The 18872-nt window shown below is 39.6% G+C and overlaps 1 protein-coding gene across 6 annotated transcripts in view; it reads right to left on the minus strand.

Moving 5' to 3' along the window:
* Positions 1-18872, minus strand: part of LOC135226993 (integrin beta-PS-like) — a 156728-nt gene that overhangs the window by 93267 nt on the left and 44589 nt on the right. For all 6 annotated transcript variants that reach the window (XM_064266716.1, XM_064266715.1, XM_064266718.1 and 3 more), the window contains exons 4-5: positions 8177-8405; positions 7910-7994 (exon numbers count right to left, since the gene is read on the minus strand). In XM_064266716.1, coding sequence (XP_064122786.1) covers positions 7910-7994; positions 8177-8405 — 314 coding nt within the window. The remainder of the gene's footprint in view (positions 1-7909; positions 7995-8176; positions 8406-18872) is intronic.

Consider the following 18872-nt stretch of genomic DNA (forward strand, 5'->3'; position numbering starts at 1 on the left):
TTAGAAAGAAAGAAAAAGAGCCTGTTAAAATTAAGATGAATGACCAATGACTGTGTGCTGGTTTAGAGGAATTCTTGTCTCAAGATTGCGTCATCTGTGGGTTTGTCTGTAAAGAGAGGCGTTCGAATTTTGCACAAAAAAGGTGAAGCACAGTCGTTGATTTTGAAAAGGGCTTTGCCGTCTGATTTTGTTTTTGATGGCAAAGAATTTGTTATTCTGTCAGGTTTTCCAGATTCAGTGGAATCTTATCCCATCACTGATTTCCAGCTAAATTGTCCTTCTTTTTCAGGAATGTTAAAGTTGGCCGTTGTCGATAAGTTCCATTAAAGATGTCGACTCTGTACTTGAAATATTTTTATTAACCCTGAAGTAGCGGTAATGACACAATCTAGAGGTAGATTTGTTGACGCGCAGAGTCAACAACTGATATATATTTATGCATTTTAGATCTTAGTAATAGTAGTAGGGATAGTGATTTTTTTTCAACATATTCCAAATTGGACTAAAGGGTAGCTTTAAAGCTCAAAAGCAAGAATTTCAGGATCTTGTCATTGAATCTGGTTAAGTAGACCTCACCTAAGTACAGGCGGCCAGCGGTTAACAGTGCAATCGTTTAGCGGCGAATCGGTTTTACGGCTGTCGTCAAAAATATTCATTAAAAAAATAAGGCATTTTAAGGTATTTTAACGGCACAATTTTCGGTTAACAGCACCGCTTGCACCGTTATGTCTAACGAGTTCATATATTTGTAGAAATGCCGTTCAGACCATAAAGGTTATGCAAATGATATTAACAAATTTTATGAAGTTATTACATAGGTATTAGGGTAAAATATATGCTTCTGATGCTGTTCTATGCCAAAAATATCAAGTTACATAAGTGCAAATTTAGCTATGGATGTGTCAATTTATAAATGTTCATGCTTTTATGTTTAAAATGTGTATGAAAATGTATTACATATAGGGTATTTTTATTTCTGCACAGAAATATGATACAAAGGCAGCTTTTGAAACTGCCCTTCACGTTATCAAAAAAGATGTTTTTTCATGTTCTTTCTAGTGAGCCGCCACCTGCCACTCTTCCAAAAATATCAAGTTAAAAAAAGTGCAAATTTAGCGATCGATGTGTCGATTTTATAAATGTTCATGCTTTTGTTTAAAATGTGTATGAAAATGTATTACATATAGGGTATTTTTATTTCTGCACAGAAATATGATACTAAGGCAGCTTTTGAAACTGCCCTTCATGTTATCAAATATGATGTTTTTTTATGTTCGTTCTTGTAAGCCACCGCCTGCTGCTCTTCCGAAAATATAGTTAAAAAGAGTGCAAATTTAGCGATCAATGTGTCAATTTTATGAATGTTCATGCTTTTATGTTTAAAATGTGTATGCAAATATATTACACATGGGGTATTTTTATTTTTATAAATAAATATGATACAAATTAAGGCAGCTTTTGTAACTACCCTCCATGTTGTCAGAGGATATTTTTCATGCTCGTTCTTGTCCGCCACTGTTCCGAAAAATGCATGGTGTTATTTTATTAATTTGGGAGCTAATTATAACTCATTTTGTTAATGAAACTTCAGCTTTTTTTGTGATAATGAAAGTTCAGCTTTTTGTTTTAAGTTTTCATGCATTTATTTTTAAAATGTGTATGAAAAATGTAATAAAGGGTATTTATTTTATTTTTGTACATAAATATGATACAGTGGCAGTACGCATGTCCATCTGAAGTCTTTGTAACAGCCCTTCACATGATGAAGACAATAGGTTGTTCAGTCGCCCCCGAATAATAAAATTTTTATTTATATAATTGAATCACGTTTTTATAACAAATTATATTTACAATTGTTGCATAAATTTATTTCAAAAGACAAAACTCACGTATACATTCAATTTTGCAACACTGCAATTTGTTTGTTTTTCCATGGGATAGAAGTACACAATATAAGTGTGTAACGGGGTCAATTTTTGGCTTTGATACTCAAGCAAAACATTGAGGTACAGCCATACGAGCTCAAGATGCTGCTGCTACATAGATGGCATAGTAAAGAAAATTAAGATAAGCACAGAAGAAAAAGTAAATTTGCATCTTTTCCATAAATCCTTTAAAAAGTTATACTTTACTTCATTGTATCCAACAATATTGTATGTACGTATTCTCATATTATTGTATAATAAAATACTACGGCAAATCTAAGCCTGTATTCCGCAGAGCAGCTAATATTTTGGTTTGAAATCAGCTGATGGCAAGTTTGTTTCGCCATATTTAACACAATTCTGAGCAAATTTTCTTGCTTTTAGTTAGCATAAATGAATATCTAGATACAGGCAGTCCCCAGGTTATGACGGGGGTTCCGTTCTTGAGACGCGTTGTAACCCGAAAATCGTCGTAAGCTGGAACATCTTCAAAAATCCTAAGAAAACCTTACTTTTAATGTTTTGGATGCATTCAAAACTATGTAAACTGCATTCTTATTGCATTTTGCATAAAAAAACATTCAAATATTGATTATTTTGCATTTTTGGTGTCATATTTCTTCTGCCAGATCAGCTTTGTAGGCGTCGTAACCCTGGAACATGCGTCGTAACCCTAGAACATGCGTCGTAACCCTGGAAATAATTTCTGATGAATATAATTGAAAAGCGCCATAACCTCGGAACGTCGTAAGCCGAACCCGTCGTAACCCAGGGACTGCCTGTACTTGATTTATATAAGACAAGGTTATTTTTCCTTATTCAACGTGTTTTTAGGTGGAAATATGATATGAATGTCTCGTTGTGATGGTGAACTAATTTTTTTTTTCGTTAACAGATTATGTTGGCGGCATGTTTATTGTGTAAACAGATTACGTGATTCCGTTCGCAATTTTCCTTTATACCATCGTAATACGAACTTTACATTATTTACCTTTTTTCGGTGTGAAACCAACAGTAAAATGTGTTCTTTCAAGCACAGTAGTTTTGATTAAAATGATTTTATCTCAATTTTATCTACAGTTGTGTTTGATGGCATACGTTTACTGGAGTTTTATCCTTGTTGCTGATGCACAATAATAGTCATTAGCAGCTTGAACAGTTTTCTCAGCTTCAGTTATAACTAGGTTTAAATTTAACAGCATATTTCCCCGATTGATCTTTGATCTATATTGATCTTTGATCTATATTGATCTTTGATCTATAGCAAATAAAGTTATTACATTAAGATATCTCAGTTCTATTCTACATAACATCATTTATAACAACTATGGTAAAAGTGTACTATAGTACGATGATTGAAATACAAGCCAAACAGATGTTATCTAATTCGGTTGTACTTAGAAAAAAGAAAATTGTTTCTCGTTCCGTTGTTGATGGCTGTACACGTTTACACAACAAGTATAACGTTAAAACCATACTTTCATCATTCTCTTTTTCTGTTTTTGAACTTATGTAACTAGAAGATGGGATAATGTTAGGCTATTGTAATTTGGTCTCTCGTAAAATCGGATTATCGTATGACGAATTATCGTAACTTTAAACACTACAGCTACCTGTACACTGTATAAAACCTTATTATATCTTTACATACTCTAGACACCCAAAAGGATTAAAGCTAGGCTTTTTTCACTTTACAGTATTTATAATACTATATTTAATGTATTGTACAGTAAATTCTATAGTACTATACTGCATAAATATCATTTTACTTATTGCGCCATTGCAAGATTACGGCACCGTTTGACTGGTCTAGGGCGCTGTTAACTGGTCTAGAATTTCGAAAGAAGGTGTGTGGCGGCTGTAGGCTTTAAAATCGCTTAGTGTCGAAAATCACTTTGCGTCGGCGGCCAAGAACAGAACCCCTGCCACTAACCAAGGGTCGCCTGTATAAGATAATGAATAATATATTTTACAGGTTCAGTAGGCCCAAAGAGGATGGTAATAGTAAACATGATATTGTCAGGCAAATTAAGGTCCCTTATTCTTAAAGGTTTGGATTTATGTCAGTGGCTCATGATTATAGATTAGCAGGACGTTTTGGCATCTATAAGACAGCGGTGAACCTGCTGATGAAATTTTATTGGCCAAAGTTGAAATTTGATGTAAAGAGGTTCATCAATAGCTATGAGATTTGTAACGGTCACGGACAGTGTCTCGATATCCTAAAACTATTCCTCTTCGTACCATCAAAAGTGTAAAGATTGAGGAAGTCTTGACTGAATTTTTTACTAGGTTTGGGAAGCCTAAGGGGATTCAATCAGACTGGGGTTCTAACTTTATAAGTAAGCACTTTAAGGGGAAAATGGCAGAGTTGGGTGTAAAGCATATTACCTCATCTCCATATCATCAGAGTCAGAGTGCTCTGGAGAGGTTTCACCAAATGCTAAAGTCAATGATAAAAAGATATTGTTTGTGTCACAGTTCCCATTGGGACAAGGAGCTTCCGTAGTTATTATTTGCTTTTCATTTGGCTCCAAGTCAGTCTCTGGATCTGTCACCTTTTAACTGCTCTTGGACATTGTGTTCGCGGCCCTCTCAATATTATAAGTGTGTCATGAAACATTCCCAAGATTAACTTGTGGGATTATGTAACCGGACTGAATGAGAAATTGACGAAAGAATTTGCCTGTACGAGCTTGATATGGAGTCATGGCAAAATGAAATAATATTTTGACCGTAAGACTAAACCATGTAACTTCGCTGTGGGTAATAAGGTGGTAAAGTGGATCCTATACATGCTAATATTTACTAATATTGAATACATTGAAAACAATGCTATTCCTACATGCCGAAAGGATGCGGAAGACGGGTGGAACTTCTCTTGAAACAGAGTCAAGCAAAGCTATGTCTTATAAAAACTAAACATAACATCACATGCCCATCTGTGATGATACACAGCAGACTATTCTTTGAGAGAGAAAAAAGATTGTTTCAGAGCCAATTAAACATATTCAAACAAAACTGTACAAGCAGTCCCCAGTTATTGGTGGGGTTTCCATTCCAACGGCTTGATAAGTGAAAATCACTGATAACCAAAAACTGGCGATTTTCGGTGTTTTTGGCACTGATAACCTGTTAATGGATCCTCTGTTAGTTATGTATCGGCACCAATACTTTATTATTGTCTGCTGGAGAAGCCCCATAAAACTGGATTGCCGATAATCAAGGCTGCAAATAACTGGGGACTGCCTGTAATGACAAGTTTTTTCATATGACAAGTAGGAGAACCAAGGCAAACATCATAGGATGATGAAACATCAGAGGGGGACCAGGTGCCACAGAAGCAGACGAAGCCACAGCGGAGATGTCGTCTATAAGATTGGTAACCCTGAATGACGATGTAAAAAACGCATGCCAGCACGTAGAAGGGACTCAAAGGCTTGAAGGAACACACTGACATCAGGACTGACTGGGTTCCAAACTTTCATCACAGCACCAACGAACATACCAAAATTTAGTGAAGTGGCAACTCTGGCAGAGGGAAGCAAATGCACAGCGGCTCCCATGTTATGGTTTATTAGTTTATGTATTTTGATTTACATAATATAAGGGGGGCACCAAATTCTTTTAAATGCTTGGGGCCTCCAAGTGTCTTAATCCAGCCCTGCGTAAAAAGGTAATTTTGTTAATGCCAGTGGCAAGATGGAAGTACCTGACAAATGATATGTCTACCCTCTTATGTCACTGGAAGTATTTTACGCAACATGTTCTCCCGTGGTGCCGACGGACGTATTTTACGTTGACTTACAAAAGTTTATTTAAAATTCGCGAAAAATACTATAGGCCTACCAGCCTAAAACTTTTGAATCACGCGCCTTGGGGATGCTGGGAGTTCACGGATCAAGGTGTTGTTTTGTTTACAATCGTTACGCAGGCGCACAAGCGCGAATTTCTTTCTTGCCGCACTAAAAAGTATCTGTGACACAGCTCGGAAATTATTTCGTCACTTTGACATAATTTTTGTACCATTGTAAATTAGCCATTACATGAAGTATTATATATGAAAATGTGCGCATTTTTATGTATAATACAACAATAAAATACTCATGATTGTAGCTTTTATCAGTTTTGAGATATTTTCATATAAATAACGATAAGTCCAAAATTTCAACCTTCGGTCAACTTTGACTCTACGAAATGGTCGAAAAAAAACGCAATTGTAAGCTAAAACTCTATATTTTAGTAATATTCAATCATTTACCTTAATTTTGCAACTAATTGGAAGTCTCTACCACAATATTTCGATTTATGGTGAATTTATGAAAAAACTTTTTCCTTACGTCCGCGCGGTAACTCTTCCGAAAAAAATCATACATGCGATTGTGGTATTGTTTGCACCATTTTAAAATTAGCCGTTATATAAAGTTTTATATATGGAAATGTGCGCAATTTCATGCACAATACAACTAAAAACAACCCATGGTTGTAGCTTTATCAGTTTTGAGATATTTTCATATAAATAACGATAATTGCCAAAATTTCAACCTTCGGTCAACTTTGACTCTACGAAATGGTCAAAAAAAACGCAATTGTAAGCTAAAACGCTTATATTCTAGTAATATTCAAGCATTTACCTTCATTTTGCAACAAATTGGAAGTCTCTAGCACAATATTTCGATTTATGGTGAATTTATGAAAAAATAACATTTTCTTTACGTCCGCACGTTAACTCTTCTGAAAAAATCATATGTGCGATTGTGGTAATGTTTGCACCATTTTAAATTAGCCGTTACATAAAGTTTTATATATGAAAATGTGCACAATTTCATGTAGAATACAACTAAGAATAATTGAAGGTTGTAGCTTTTCTCATTTTTGAAATATTTGCATATAAATCACGATAAATAGAAAAAAACCACATTCGGTCAACTTTGACTCTACCGAAATGGTCAAAAAATGCAATTGTAAGCTAAAACTCTTACAGTCTAGTAATATTCAGTCATTTATCTTCATCTTGAAACAAATTCGAAGTCTCTAGCAAAATATTTAGATTTATGGTGAATTTTAACAAAAATCTTTCCTTCCCTCCGCGCGCGGATTCTCCGCCACAAATCTCCGAAATGCGTTCGTCCCATTCTCGGAATATTTGCTCCATTTCATATTAGGCATTTCATAGAGTTTTATATATGAAAATGTGCGCAATTTCATGTAGAATAAAACGAAAAATATTTGAAGGTTGTAGCTTTTCTTATTTCCGAAATAATTGCACATAAAAAATATATATAAAAAAATTCAACATTCAGTCAACTTTAACTCGTCAGATATGGTCGTAAACTGCAATTGTAAGCTAATACTCTTACAGTATAGTAATATTCAATCATTTGTCTTCATTTTGAAGGAAATTGGAAGTCTCTAGGACAATATTTAGATTTATGGTGAATTTTTGAAAAAAATATGTTTACGTCCGTGCGTTACGAATTCATGCATTATTTTGTGATAATATTTTCTCTGTGTTGCTTTTATCGTTTTACAATGTGTTATATACCAAAATGATCGCAATTTAGTGTAAATTACAACGGAAAAAAAATAACTTGTTACCTTTAACCGTTTTGCGCACAGCGCAATTTGAATACAATTATATATGAAATTTTGTTTTTGCGTGATCATATATCGCATTATTATATATAATAATGAATCATTTCTGATGGTTGCATACTAAACTTCAGCCAATGACAAAAAAAAGGAGCCAAAAAAGAAACTCTTAATCTGAAAACTAAGCGTGCTGTGATTTTTTGAAAAAAATATTTTTTCCGCTTCCGCGCTCACTCTGAAACACCTCCGGCACAAGGGAGACAATTTTTTTTTTACCGCTTCGGCGTAAGAGGGTTAATACAGGAACAAGCTGGATGGCACTTTTCTCAATTTTGATTTGTTTCATTATTTTAAAAATAAACATTACAAACTTGTAGTTGATAATAACTTACAGCAAAAGCTTGAGCGTTGGTAGTAAGAGGCAAAGCATTCCTGAAACCATATGGTGCAGCACATTCCTTGCATGGTCGTTCCAACCTGGGAAGTAATAAAAATTGTCTCAAATAATAAAATTTCTGCAAGAAATAAAATTAAACTTTAACAAAAACAAAAAAATTCTTGTTTTGCTTTCAATCAAAAAATCTGAAAATTCACTGAGAATATTAGATTCAGCAACATTTGCACTCAAAAATATACAGCAATCAAGGAAATGTACTCACTTTTCCGGGACTGTGCTTACATAAGGCATAACAACTTTGTCAACAAATGAGCCAAATCCCAGACGGAAATTCCTAGTAATTTTCTGCATTTCCTCAGCTAGGAGTGTTCCGAGTTTGGACAGAGATTCTTTGTCATCCTCCATAGATTTTGATAGATCCATAAGGTAATACAGGTCCACTGGGTAATCTTCAGCTTGGCGGAAAGTCACCTGCATGCTGAGAGCTTCCTCTGTTAAAAATAAGATTCCTGTTACGGGGGGGGGGGGGAGAGGAACGATAGTCCCTACTTTTCTAAGCACATGCACATGATATATTTGTACACAGTCCCTGGTTATTGGCAGGGGTTTCGTTCCCGTGGGTGTGCCAATAAGCGAAAACTGCCATTAACTGCCATTAACTGAAGTGCAGCGATTTATGGAGCCATAATGGCGCTTATGGTGTAGATAACTGGATATCAGCACCATAAGCCCCCTTATAGTACCTCTGTTAGGTTTGTTATGGCACCATAACTCTATTAGTGGTGCTTTATGGTGCCAATAACCGGAACTCAGCCGTCATGGTGTCATAAATCGCCGATTTTATGGCGCTGCACAAGCGCCATAAAACCAGATCGTCACTAACAGAGTCTGCTAATAACCAGGGACTGCCTATAACAGTAGTACCTCAGACTTCAAACTTAATCCGTTCCAGAAGGCTGTCCGAAATATGATTTGTTCAAAATATGAAACAAATATCCCCATAATAAATAAAGGGAATCAGGATAACTCATTCCAGCCAACCCAAAAAGTCCACCTTTTCACATTTTTTCTATAATGTATTAATGTTTTCAAAAGTTGAATTAAGAGTGTATTTTTCTAAAATGTATTAATGGTTTCCATAGTTAATAAGAGAGTAAAGTAATAAAAATGATATTTTTATAATAAAATTATGTTTTATTCATACTTACCAAGCAATTATTCAGCTATAGGATTCCTACGCCCAGCAGACTAACTTTCTAATTTCCCGGTGGCGCCGCCATCGTTAGTGCAGGTAACTAGTTACTGCCCACCTTCAGTAAACGGGTATGACGTCAACACACCTCTTCAAATGAATTTTGGCCGCCAGCTCCACCTGTGGGGAGGAGGGAGGGCTCGAATCAAATAATTACTTGGTAAGTATGAATAAAATATAATTTTATTATAAAAATATCATTTTTATTCAGTCTTACCAAGCAATTATTCAGTTGATTCCAAATTGGAAAGGTGGAGGGTAGTGGAGATAACACATTCTGAGAATTTGATTAATCAGGAGGGTTACATAATAAGCATAGAACTTTTATGCCTCCCATACCATACCTAGGAAGCGTGCTGCTGCAGGAGAGTACTGCCTCAGGTTGGCCCTCTGCTTACTTACTAGAGAGAGGGGTAGCTGAACCATGCGTCTCCTCTACAAGTGGGAAGTTCCTTACAGTCGTGGGCTAACCGCTGACTTAACAAGGAACGAATAAAATACAAATGCCCTAGCCCTGGGCGAGAACCAGATAAATAAACAACACATATAAAGTTACCTCCACCAACAAACTAAAAAAAACATCAACAATACCTTCAGTGTCCATACGACTGGAAGGTACTCCAGGTACTACATACCTCCAGACTTCCCAAAGACTCAACAATCTTGATATAAGGCAATAATTAGAGGGAACCGGCTCCCTCTATGTTGCATCCCCCAACACCATGCCAGCAATGGATAAAGGACCCAGAGTACTGCAGTTCTCGAATACCGTCTCTAACTCTTTTAAGTAATGCGTCGCGAACACTGACTTTGATCTCCAGAAAGTAGATTGCAGAATCGCCAACAAAGACAGGTTATTGCGGAACACAAGTGAGGTAGAGACCACTCTTACTTCGTACACTTTAACCTTCCACAGGGCGAGTGACTCCTCATCTACCACGGAGTGAGCCTTGGTGATATTAAGGATCTGAGAAAGATGGACATGGCATTCTTTGACATCGGATGTAAAGGGTTCCTCACCGAGCACCATAGCGTTGTGAGGGGGCCCTCAACTTCTCAAGTCCTTTTCAGATAGCAACTTAATGCCCTCACTTGGCATAGAAGTCTCTCCTGTTCCTCTGGTCTGAGAATATCTGAAATGTTCCAAGATTAAACCACATTCCCTTGATGAAACCTACTCTCTTGTCTACAGCATGAATCTCGTTAATGCGTTACGCTGAAGCCAGAGCAAAAAGAGTCTTCTTTGTCAAGTTCTTCACGGAAGATGGGCGAAAAGGTTCAAAGGTAGGTGCGGAAATGAATTTCGGGACTACATCTAGGTTTCACGTCACCGTGTCCCTCGGAGTCTTCAATGTCTCAAAAGACCTTATGAGGTCTGTCAGATCGCTATTCGTCGATAGCTCCAGTCCTCTGTTTGAGCACCGAATTGAGCATCACCCTATATCCTCTAATCGTGGAAAGGGATAACTTCTTTGGCGACCTCAGAAAGAGAAGGATATCTGCAATCTGGCCGACAGTGGTCTCAGAAGAAGAGACTTTAGCTTGCTTGCACCATCTTTGTAAGATGCTCCATTTAGATTGGTAAAGGTTGTTAGAAGAAGCGCGTCCTGCATCTTGGAATCACTTCTGCCACTCTCCTCGAAAAGCCTTTCACTCTGACGAGACTCCTGACAGTCTGAATCCTGTCAGCTGAAGCGCAGACAACCCTATGGAATTGGTGGAAATACGGTTGTCTTAGCAACGAATTTTGAGGAAGTAGCCTCGGATAATTCACCAACATGTCCAGAAGATCTGGGAACCACTCTTTCCTTGGCCAAAACGGAGCTATCAACATCAAGCGAACATCTAGATGTATGAAAGAGAGTAGAAGTGTTAGTATTAGGACTGAAGTAGCTGAGGTTATACCAGAGTTTGTGCTAAAGGGAGGCAGTTTTAGAAGGGCCGAGGCAAATGGCAGAGCGAGTGGTTGATAGGATCGTTAGAGCAAGTAACATGTGTAGTTAGCCTAGAGATAGGAGTGCGAGTGTTGGAAGAGTAGGGTCAGTTAGTTGTGAGCGAGAGCAGCAGTGTTACAGATGTTGTAAGCCAGGACACAAGAAGAATGAATGCCGGTGGGCGTTAGGAGCGTGCTTTGGGTGTGGGCAAACGGGGCATTTAGTAAGCGAGTGTAAGAAAGATACGGATATTAAGTGTTACAGGTGTGGACAGGTAGGTCACATAGCTAGTGGATGTCGGGGTACCTGTGTAAACGAGGTTTGTGGTAATTGTAGAAAGAGTGGGCATTATGCTAGGATATGTAAGGAGCCGCGTGCAAAGTGTGTTGAATGTGGAATGGAAGGTTATGTAGTGAGTGTGAGTAGGCAAAAGACGATGAGTCAGGCTGGGAATTTGGGAAACTAAGTGAAAAGGGGATTCAGTTGGGTGGGTCCTCTAGTATGCGACAAGTGTGTTCGGGAGAATGTGATGAGTGAGTGGTTTGGAGTGTATAAAAGTGAGGCGAGCAACAGTGAGCAAGTGGGTCAGGAAGATCAGTAGTTAGTTGAGTATGGAAGAAAGCAGAAGAAGGTAAACATGAGCTGCATGATACGAGGGGTTACTGTTACGGTAAAAATGGTGGATAAGGCATGTAATACAGATGACTTTGAGGGGAGGAATGATACATATAGCATGTGTGGGGTTGAATTGTCAGGGTTTAGTGAAGTTTCCCCAGGAAGGGAATCAGGTGGTAAGATGTGGTTGGCAGTATGAATGAGTCTCTTCGGGAGTTTGGCAGGAGTGTAAATGAGGTAAGTGAGTTAGTGGTAGAGTTAGGAGAGATATTGGGACAAGAGTTGGAAGGGGTAGATGAGTTGGTGAGTGGGATTTGGGAGGATAGTAGTGAGGGAGATGGTAATGGGAGTCTGACTGGAAGTGGTCTGGGAGAAGTCGAGGGTGGTGTAACTAAGTGTGTATGAGGGCCCTCAAACAAGATCCAGGGGGCCTGCGTCCGAGCATCCATGGGTGTTGTGGAAGGCTATTTAGTGTGGGTGTTGCGAGTGTAAGGAGACTTTGTCAAATGTAACAGGAAGAAATATGGAGGAGTTATGGGAGTTCTATTTGACAACGTCCTAGAGAGAGAGAGAGAGAGAGAGAGAGAGAGAGAGAGAGAGAGAGAGAGAGAGAGAGAGAGAGAGAGAGAGAGAGAGAGAGAGAGGGTAATTGGTGGTTGTATGGTTAATGATTGAATTGGCTGTTGGTGAGTTCTGGGTTGTCTGCTGGTGCAGCTGGAGTTAGTTGTTAGAGTTCTGTATTTCAGTCAGTCTTTGGTCAGTCTTGGGTCAGTGCCTATGAGAGTCAGTAGTGTCAGCAGCAGTCTGTTGAAGGCATTGAAAGTCAGATAAGTTGTGCACTTTTGATTTGTTGTTTAGTTGTTGTTGAGTTTGGCGTTGTTTGCTTGGGAGTTGTTGTGCCTGAGCTGTTGGATTTGTTGTGCTTTTGAGTTTCTGTTGAGTTGTATGTGAGTTGTTGTGGTTGAGGGTGGTAGTTGTTGTTGTTGCTGTTGTGTTTCTTGGTGTGGTTGTGAGTTGTTGATGGTTGTTGGTGATGTGATTCCTTGGTGTTGCTGGTGGGTGTGTGTTGCCTTTTTGTGTTGCTGGTGATTGTTTGTGCAGTGGTCTTTTGTTATGGTTGTGTTCCTTGTTGGTTTGCTGTGTTGTTGAGTTGTGGTTGTATTCCTTGTTTGTTCTTGTGTTGTTGACTTGTGGGGTTGTGGTCCTTGGGTGTTGTGTTGTTGTTGGGTTGTGGGTTGTGGTTCTTGGTTGTTGTCTTTGTTGTTGTTGGTATCTCCGCGACCTTGACCAGCAGACAGCACAGCATAGCCCTGAGTATCTGGAGTTGGGTTAGTACATATGTTTGTGTTTTTTTTGTTCTGTGTAGGTAGGTCAATTGTCCTGTAATCAGTAGTGTAAGGAGGAAAGTGGGACTGAGGTGAGTTTGGTAGCTGGATTGATTAGGTTTATGTGGGGGGGATTTGCCCGCTTGTTTTTAAGCTTGTGATCCCGCCACAATACATTCATATTCCCTTGGATGAAACGAGGGATTAGGGAGACTTAAAACTTCTCTGCCCACAGTAGCATACCTTTTTCCATGTTGTAGAGTATGAAGGAATGTGTCCCCGCCCGCCGTTTCCTGATGTAGGACTACGTGGTGGAATTGTCTATGTGGACTGCTACCACCTGTCCCGACATGAGGTAAACAAACGATTGAAGTCCTAGGTGAACTGCTAATAATTCCTTCACATTTATATGAAGAGATTGCCGAGACTCTGACCACTTCCGTGACGTTTTCTTCTCTCCCGACAGAGCTCCCCAACCTACGTCGGACACAGCCCTCTGAAAGTCTTGGTCTTGATAGCCACCACTCTAGGTTCTCCTTGATTTTGTCCGTGATTACGAATACTGTCGAGTCAGGTTGGGTCTTCCTACACCACGACACCCTCAGAAGAATTGAAGAAATCGCGTGTGAAGCCGCCCGGGGAGAGAAAAGCCCGGAAAACTCAAGTATTTGGAGTCATCCACAAATAGTGGATGCTCTGAGTCGGTATCAGTTGGGATTTCTACATGTTCACAAGAAGCCCTAACGATTGAGTCAATAAAAGTGTCTTCTTGAGATCCTTCATGCACTGGCTTTCCGAAGAGGTGGAAAAGCCAGTCGTCCAGGTAAAGTAACACTGATGCCTAGAAGATGTAGCAACTTCCCTAGAGGAGCCAGCACTCGCATAAACACTTGTGGTGCCATCGAGCGACTGAAACAAAGTGCTTGAAGCTAATAAGTCCTGTCCATGAAAACGAACCGAAGATATTTCCTGGAATCTTGGTGAATTGGTATGTGCAAAAATGCATCCTGCATGTCCAAGGAGACCATCCAACCCCCCCTGGCAAAGGGAAGCTGGTCCAAACGAGTCGTTTCCATGTTGAACTTAAGTTTTCTGTACAAACAAGTTCAGAGTGCTTACATCCAATATGGGTCTCCAGCCCCCCAAAGACTTTGGGACTAAGAACAGACGGTTGTAGAATCCTGGGGATGATCCGTCAAATATTTCCTCCACCGCCGCATTCTGCATGAGAGCCTCTACTTCTCGAGCAAGAGCTAAAAACTTCTCCAAGCCTGAAGAGTAGGCAGGTATTGTGATGGGAACATTGGAGAGAGGCAGAGGGTCTTTGAGAGGAATGGAGTAACCGAAATGAAGAACCTGGATTACCCAAAAGTCTGCCCCTCTGCAACTCCATTCCTCCCAAAAGAGGCTCAATCTGGCATCTACCAGGGCATGAAGGATTAAGGAATCACTTGGAAGACGATTTGGAAACTAATTTTTTGGAAGTCTTGGACGGGGTTCACAAATTTGAGTGAGGTCTAACAAACGCTCTGGATTTACCTCCACGAAAGGTTTACTGCAGTAAAGGTGAGCAAGAGTACCAGTCATTACAATTGTAGACTTAGCACGTTTAGTTGACTGAACCAGAAGGTCATTGGTCGATTTCTTTTCCAAAGCGGAGAGAGTTTTACTCTCTTCAGGGAAAAGGTGGGTCTTATTGAGAGGTGAAAACAGTAACACGGACTTCTGAGACTAAGTGACTCCTCTCGTGACAAAAGAACACCAGTCCTCAACATTGCTAATAGACCTCTTAACAGCCTTGGAAAGTACAAGCTTTGGGAGAAGGGGATCAAAATGCATCCTTCTCATCAAGAAAATCGAAGCAGGAGACCAGGGAGCAGTTGCGACAAAGTAATCCGGGAAAGTTTTGAGAAGGTAGAGCAGCAGATTAAATAAGGGGAAAGTGAAATAGAATCAGCATCTTGTTCCTCATCATCTGATGAAACAGGAGAAAGAGAAGGTTCTGCACTCTTAGGTCCTTGCTGGTTCCCTTTCATCCAGCTCATTGACTTCTCTAACTGACGATGAATCTGGACCAAATTCGAGTCATCTTGAGTTGAAGTCAAAGCAACTGGAGTCATAAACATTGACACATTCGACATAGAAGGCTGCGCACCAGTCAATGAATGCTCCTCACATGAAGTTGAAACAACACTCTCAATATTCTGATGAGTCGAACTCTTCGATGGAGTCAATATACAACGTTCTGCAAGCCAGTCACTGACTTACAACTACAAGGCAAAGTCCATGTAGCAACACTACAAGAGGGGTGTGGACTATCCACCTCTGTGGTCCTCTTAACAGGAGGTAGAGAGAGGACCTCTTCAGTCAAACATCTCTTCAACGGTCACGAAGCTGAAGAATCACACAAATTACGTCGTCTTACAGGTGAAGAATCGCTCGAATCCACCAATAACCTTGCACCAAACGAAATGTCTTTCCAATGGCATTTAGTAGAGTCCTGCTGGTGCACTGCAGGATCTCCGGTATGTCTTCTCCCCGAGGTGGGGGAGCAGGACAGGGACCTTCGTCTAAGAGAACTGTTGGGACAAACAGCCACCCCCTCAGACTGCAATACACTATCACTTTTCACTTCACTATCTGTCTTTTCAAAGAAAGACTTCACAGATAATCCTAACTGCATCACCGTATTAGCAAACACATCAAACTTTTTCTCAAATTTAGATTCAAGGCTGGCAATGGTATAAGAAGAAACTCCTTGGGATGCTGGTAAAGGAATTAAAGGAGCAGAAGGAGGGCTCAAAATTGGCGACATAACTAGAGGAGGAAGAGGAGAAGGAATAGGGACTGGTGCTTCAATAGGCAAAGCAGAAGAGGCTACAGTAGCTTTATTCTCAGCTTAAGAGCTGCCTTCCTCTTCCTATCCTTAATAACTTTAACAGAGTTAGACACAAAAACTTTCCATTGCTGCTCACTCCAATCCTTACATTACTCACATGTAGACTCCTGAGAGCACTCAAAACCCCTACATTTAATGCACTTAAGAGTGTGAATCATAAACTGGTTTTACTAACCTAGTTCTGCACTGCCCAGCACAGATCCTAACTCCTGACAAACTAGAGTCAGACATGATGGCAAAAGGCCATAAAAAAAAATTGAAGAATTGTTAACTAGCTAAATAGATACAAATCCACAAAACACGAAGTTGAGTACTCCACCCAGTATGGAGAAACCAGCAGAGAACGATTTGACTACACCTGGTCTGTTGTACCTGTTCCTCCCTCAAGTGGGGGGAGATCCTGTCACCTACGTCAGTGATGGCAGCATGACCGCGAAGTTTGAATTTTGGTCTGTCGCATAGGGAACCTTATATCTGTATAATTGTTCAGTAAGACACTGCAATAAAACATATAGGTACTTACTGGTGATGAATGTTAATTCTAGATGATGATGATATTAGTTGTGCAGTCTGATGAATGACAATGAAGACACTGCACCACAAAGTAGAGGAGTTACATCTCTGAGGGTGCCTCTTCACCTTCAGAAGGTGCTTCGTCAGGGATTTTGAGAGGGTGCATCATATGGAGGTACTTGCACATTCTCATGAAGGTGTTAAGATAGGGCATCACTTGTTCACTAACAGTATTGATAAAATTTGTGACCCTTTCTTCATTCTTTTCCCAGACCTCCCCCGAGTATTTTACTGTGTTCATACTCATTCTCACTGCAAGTGACTGCACTTTCAGTCATGTGGTAATGGCCTGCTTCTTCGCCATGCCTTGCCTTCTCTTAACATAAAAAGCATGTCTATTTTCTCTGCATCTGTCATTAACTGTTAAGGGCCTTTGATGCTTAGGCTCTTTGCCAGAAGCCTTAGAAGAAGCAGAACATTTAGACATTTTAAAGAATATTCTTAGTCAATAGCATATACTGTACCACACATGCAAAACACGCACAAACAATAGAACAGTGAACTGCGTTGCGTCAGTTGGGCATAAATTGTGCATTGATATTCTGCACATACTGTACATTTTATGAAATATTTTATTGTAAGATTTTTTCTAAATATTATATGTATGTACATAAAGTGTTTTAGGATGATATAAGTACACACCATATCTAAAATATGTAAGGCAACGGGAATAGCAATGTACATACGCATGTTTCTGTCTGCGGTACGTAGTATTCTCATGCATACGTATGAAGTATATCTTCGTGGCTAAATACATTTTTTATGATAATACATTTTTTATGATTAAAAAAAGGAGTAATTAATTTTCAAATATTATAGTTCTGTAAAAATATAAACATACCAAATTTTCAATAACATGATTTGTTTTTCTTAAAAGATGCTTCACCCAAGTCAAATTTCCCCAGATAAATCTCATGATGCCCTCTCAGAGCTTTACCCAGACAAAATGATACTCGACATGCTACTGGCTATTGTTTGCAAAGCAGCCAATCCAAAAGCAACATTCATTTCACCTGGCGCTCATTGGCTCTACACTAAGCGTTGACTGACTGAAACCCCTGAGTCGCATCTTGCAAAGATGAAATTGTGAGTATCGAGCATCTCTCCTTCATCAGCTTCACTGCATAGAGAATTATTGATATACGCGGACATAATTGCAAAGCTGTTTCACATATCACCAAATATCCGTGTGAATCATGACAAAAATAGCTCCTAAAAAGCGCCCTGCTCCTTCTAAGGCTTCTGGCAAAGAGCCTAAAAGAAAGAAGGCTATCATGAAGCTAGACAAAAGGTAAAGGTTCTAGATAAGGTGAAGGAGGGCAAAGGTTTCGCTGTGTTTGGCCGCCATTTTAATGTGAATGAGAGCATAGTGAGATACATTAAGAAAAAAGAAACAAATCAGAAAAAAAATGTAAGCCTGACCTACAGTGTCGACAGTGTAAGATAAAACAATCTTACAGATGGAATCTGCACTCGAGTACTGGATCAAAGACTGCCATAAGAAGAACGTGCACCTTGACTCCCGCATCATATGCGAGAAAACGCGACAGCTCTACCAGCAGTTATCAACTGCTACAGAAGGCGGCAGTTGATAAGCGGAACAGGAAGGCAGTGATCTAGAGGCACAGGAAGGCAATGAAGAAGGGGAATTAGAATTCTTGGGCTTTGATGAACCTACACCTGAAGAAGATGATGATGAAGCCATAGTTGGGACTGTCGTCAGTGCCCCAAGGTTTTCACATGAACAAAGAATGGCTTCACCAGTTCCAGAAGCAGTTCCACCTAAAATCTGTTTCACTATATGGGGAAGCAGCATCAACTGACAAAGAAGCAGTTGCAAAATATTCTGAGGTCTTCGAGAAAATAATCAAGAGAAAGAATACCACCCAGAGGAGGTGTTAAATAGACACAAGACACCCTTGTTCTAGATGAAGATGCTGTCCCAGACATACCTTATGAAGCCTCCGGATTCAAGGCACAGAAGAATAGGGTTACCCTCCTAATGTGTGGGAATGCAGCTAGCTTTATGCTCAAACCAGGCCACATTTACATGGCTGCAAACCCAAGGGCACTCATGAATAAGAACAAGGCGTTGCTGCTTGTCTTTTGGATGCATAATCCCAAGGCTGGATCACCAAAAGTCTTTACGGAGTACAGGTTTCACCAGAGCACCACTCCTCAAGTTAGGCAATACCTGGGTGACTTGGGCACAAAGTTCGTGTTGCTAATTAAGGACAATGTGGTGGCCACCCTCTCAATCTTTATTACGAGAGAGTCCAGCTCAAGTTCCTCCCTCCCAAAACAACAGCTCTCCTTAATTAAGCCTATGGACCTGGGCATGATCTGTGCCTTCAAGGCAC

This window comes from Macrobrachium nipponense, chromosome 15 (assembly GCF_015104395.2).
Source record: "Macrobrachium nipponense isolate FS-2020 chromosome 15, ASM1510439v2, whole genome shotgun sequence".
In the NCBI taxonomy this organism is placed as follows: Eukaryota; Metazoa; Arthropoda; class Malacostraca; order Decapoda; family Palaemonidae; genus Macrobrachium; species Macrobrachium nipponense.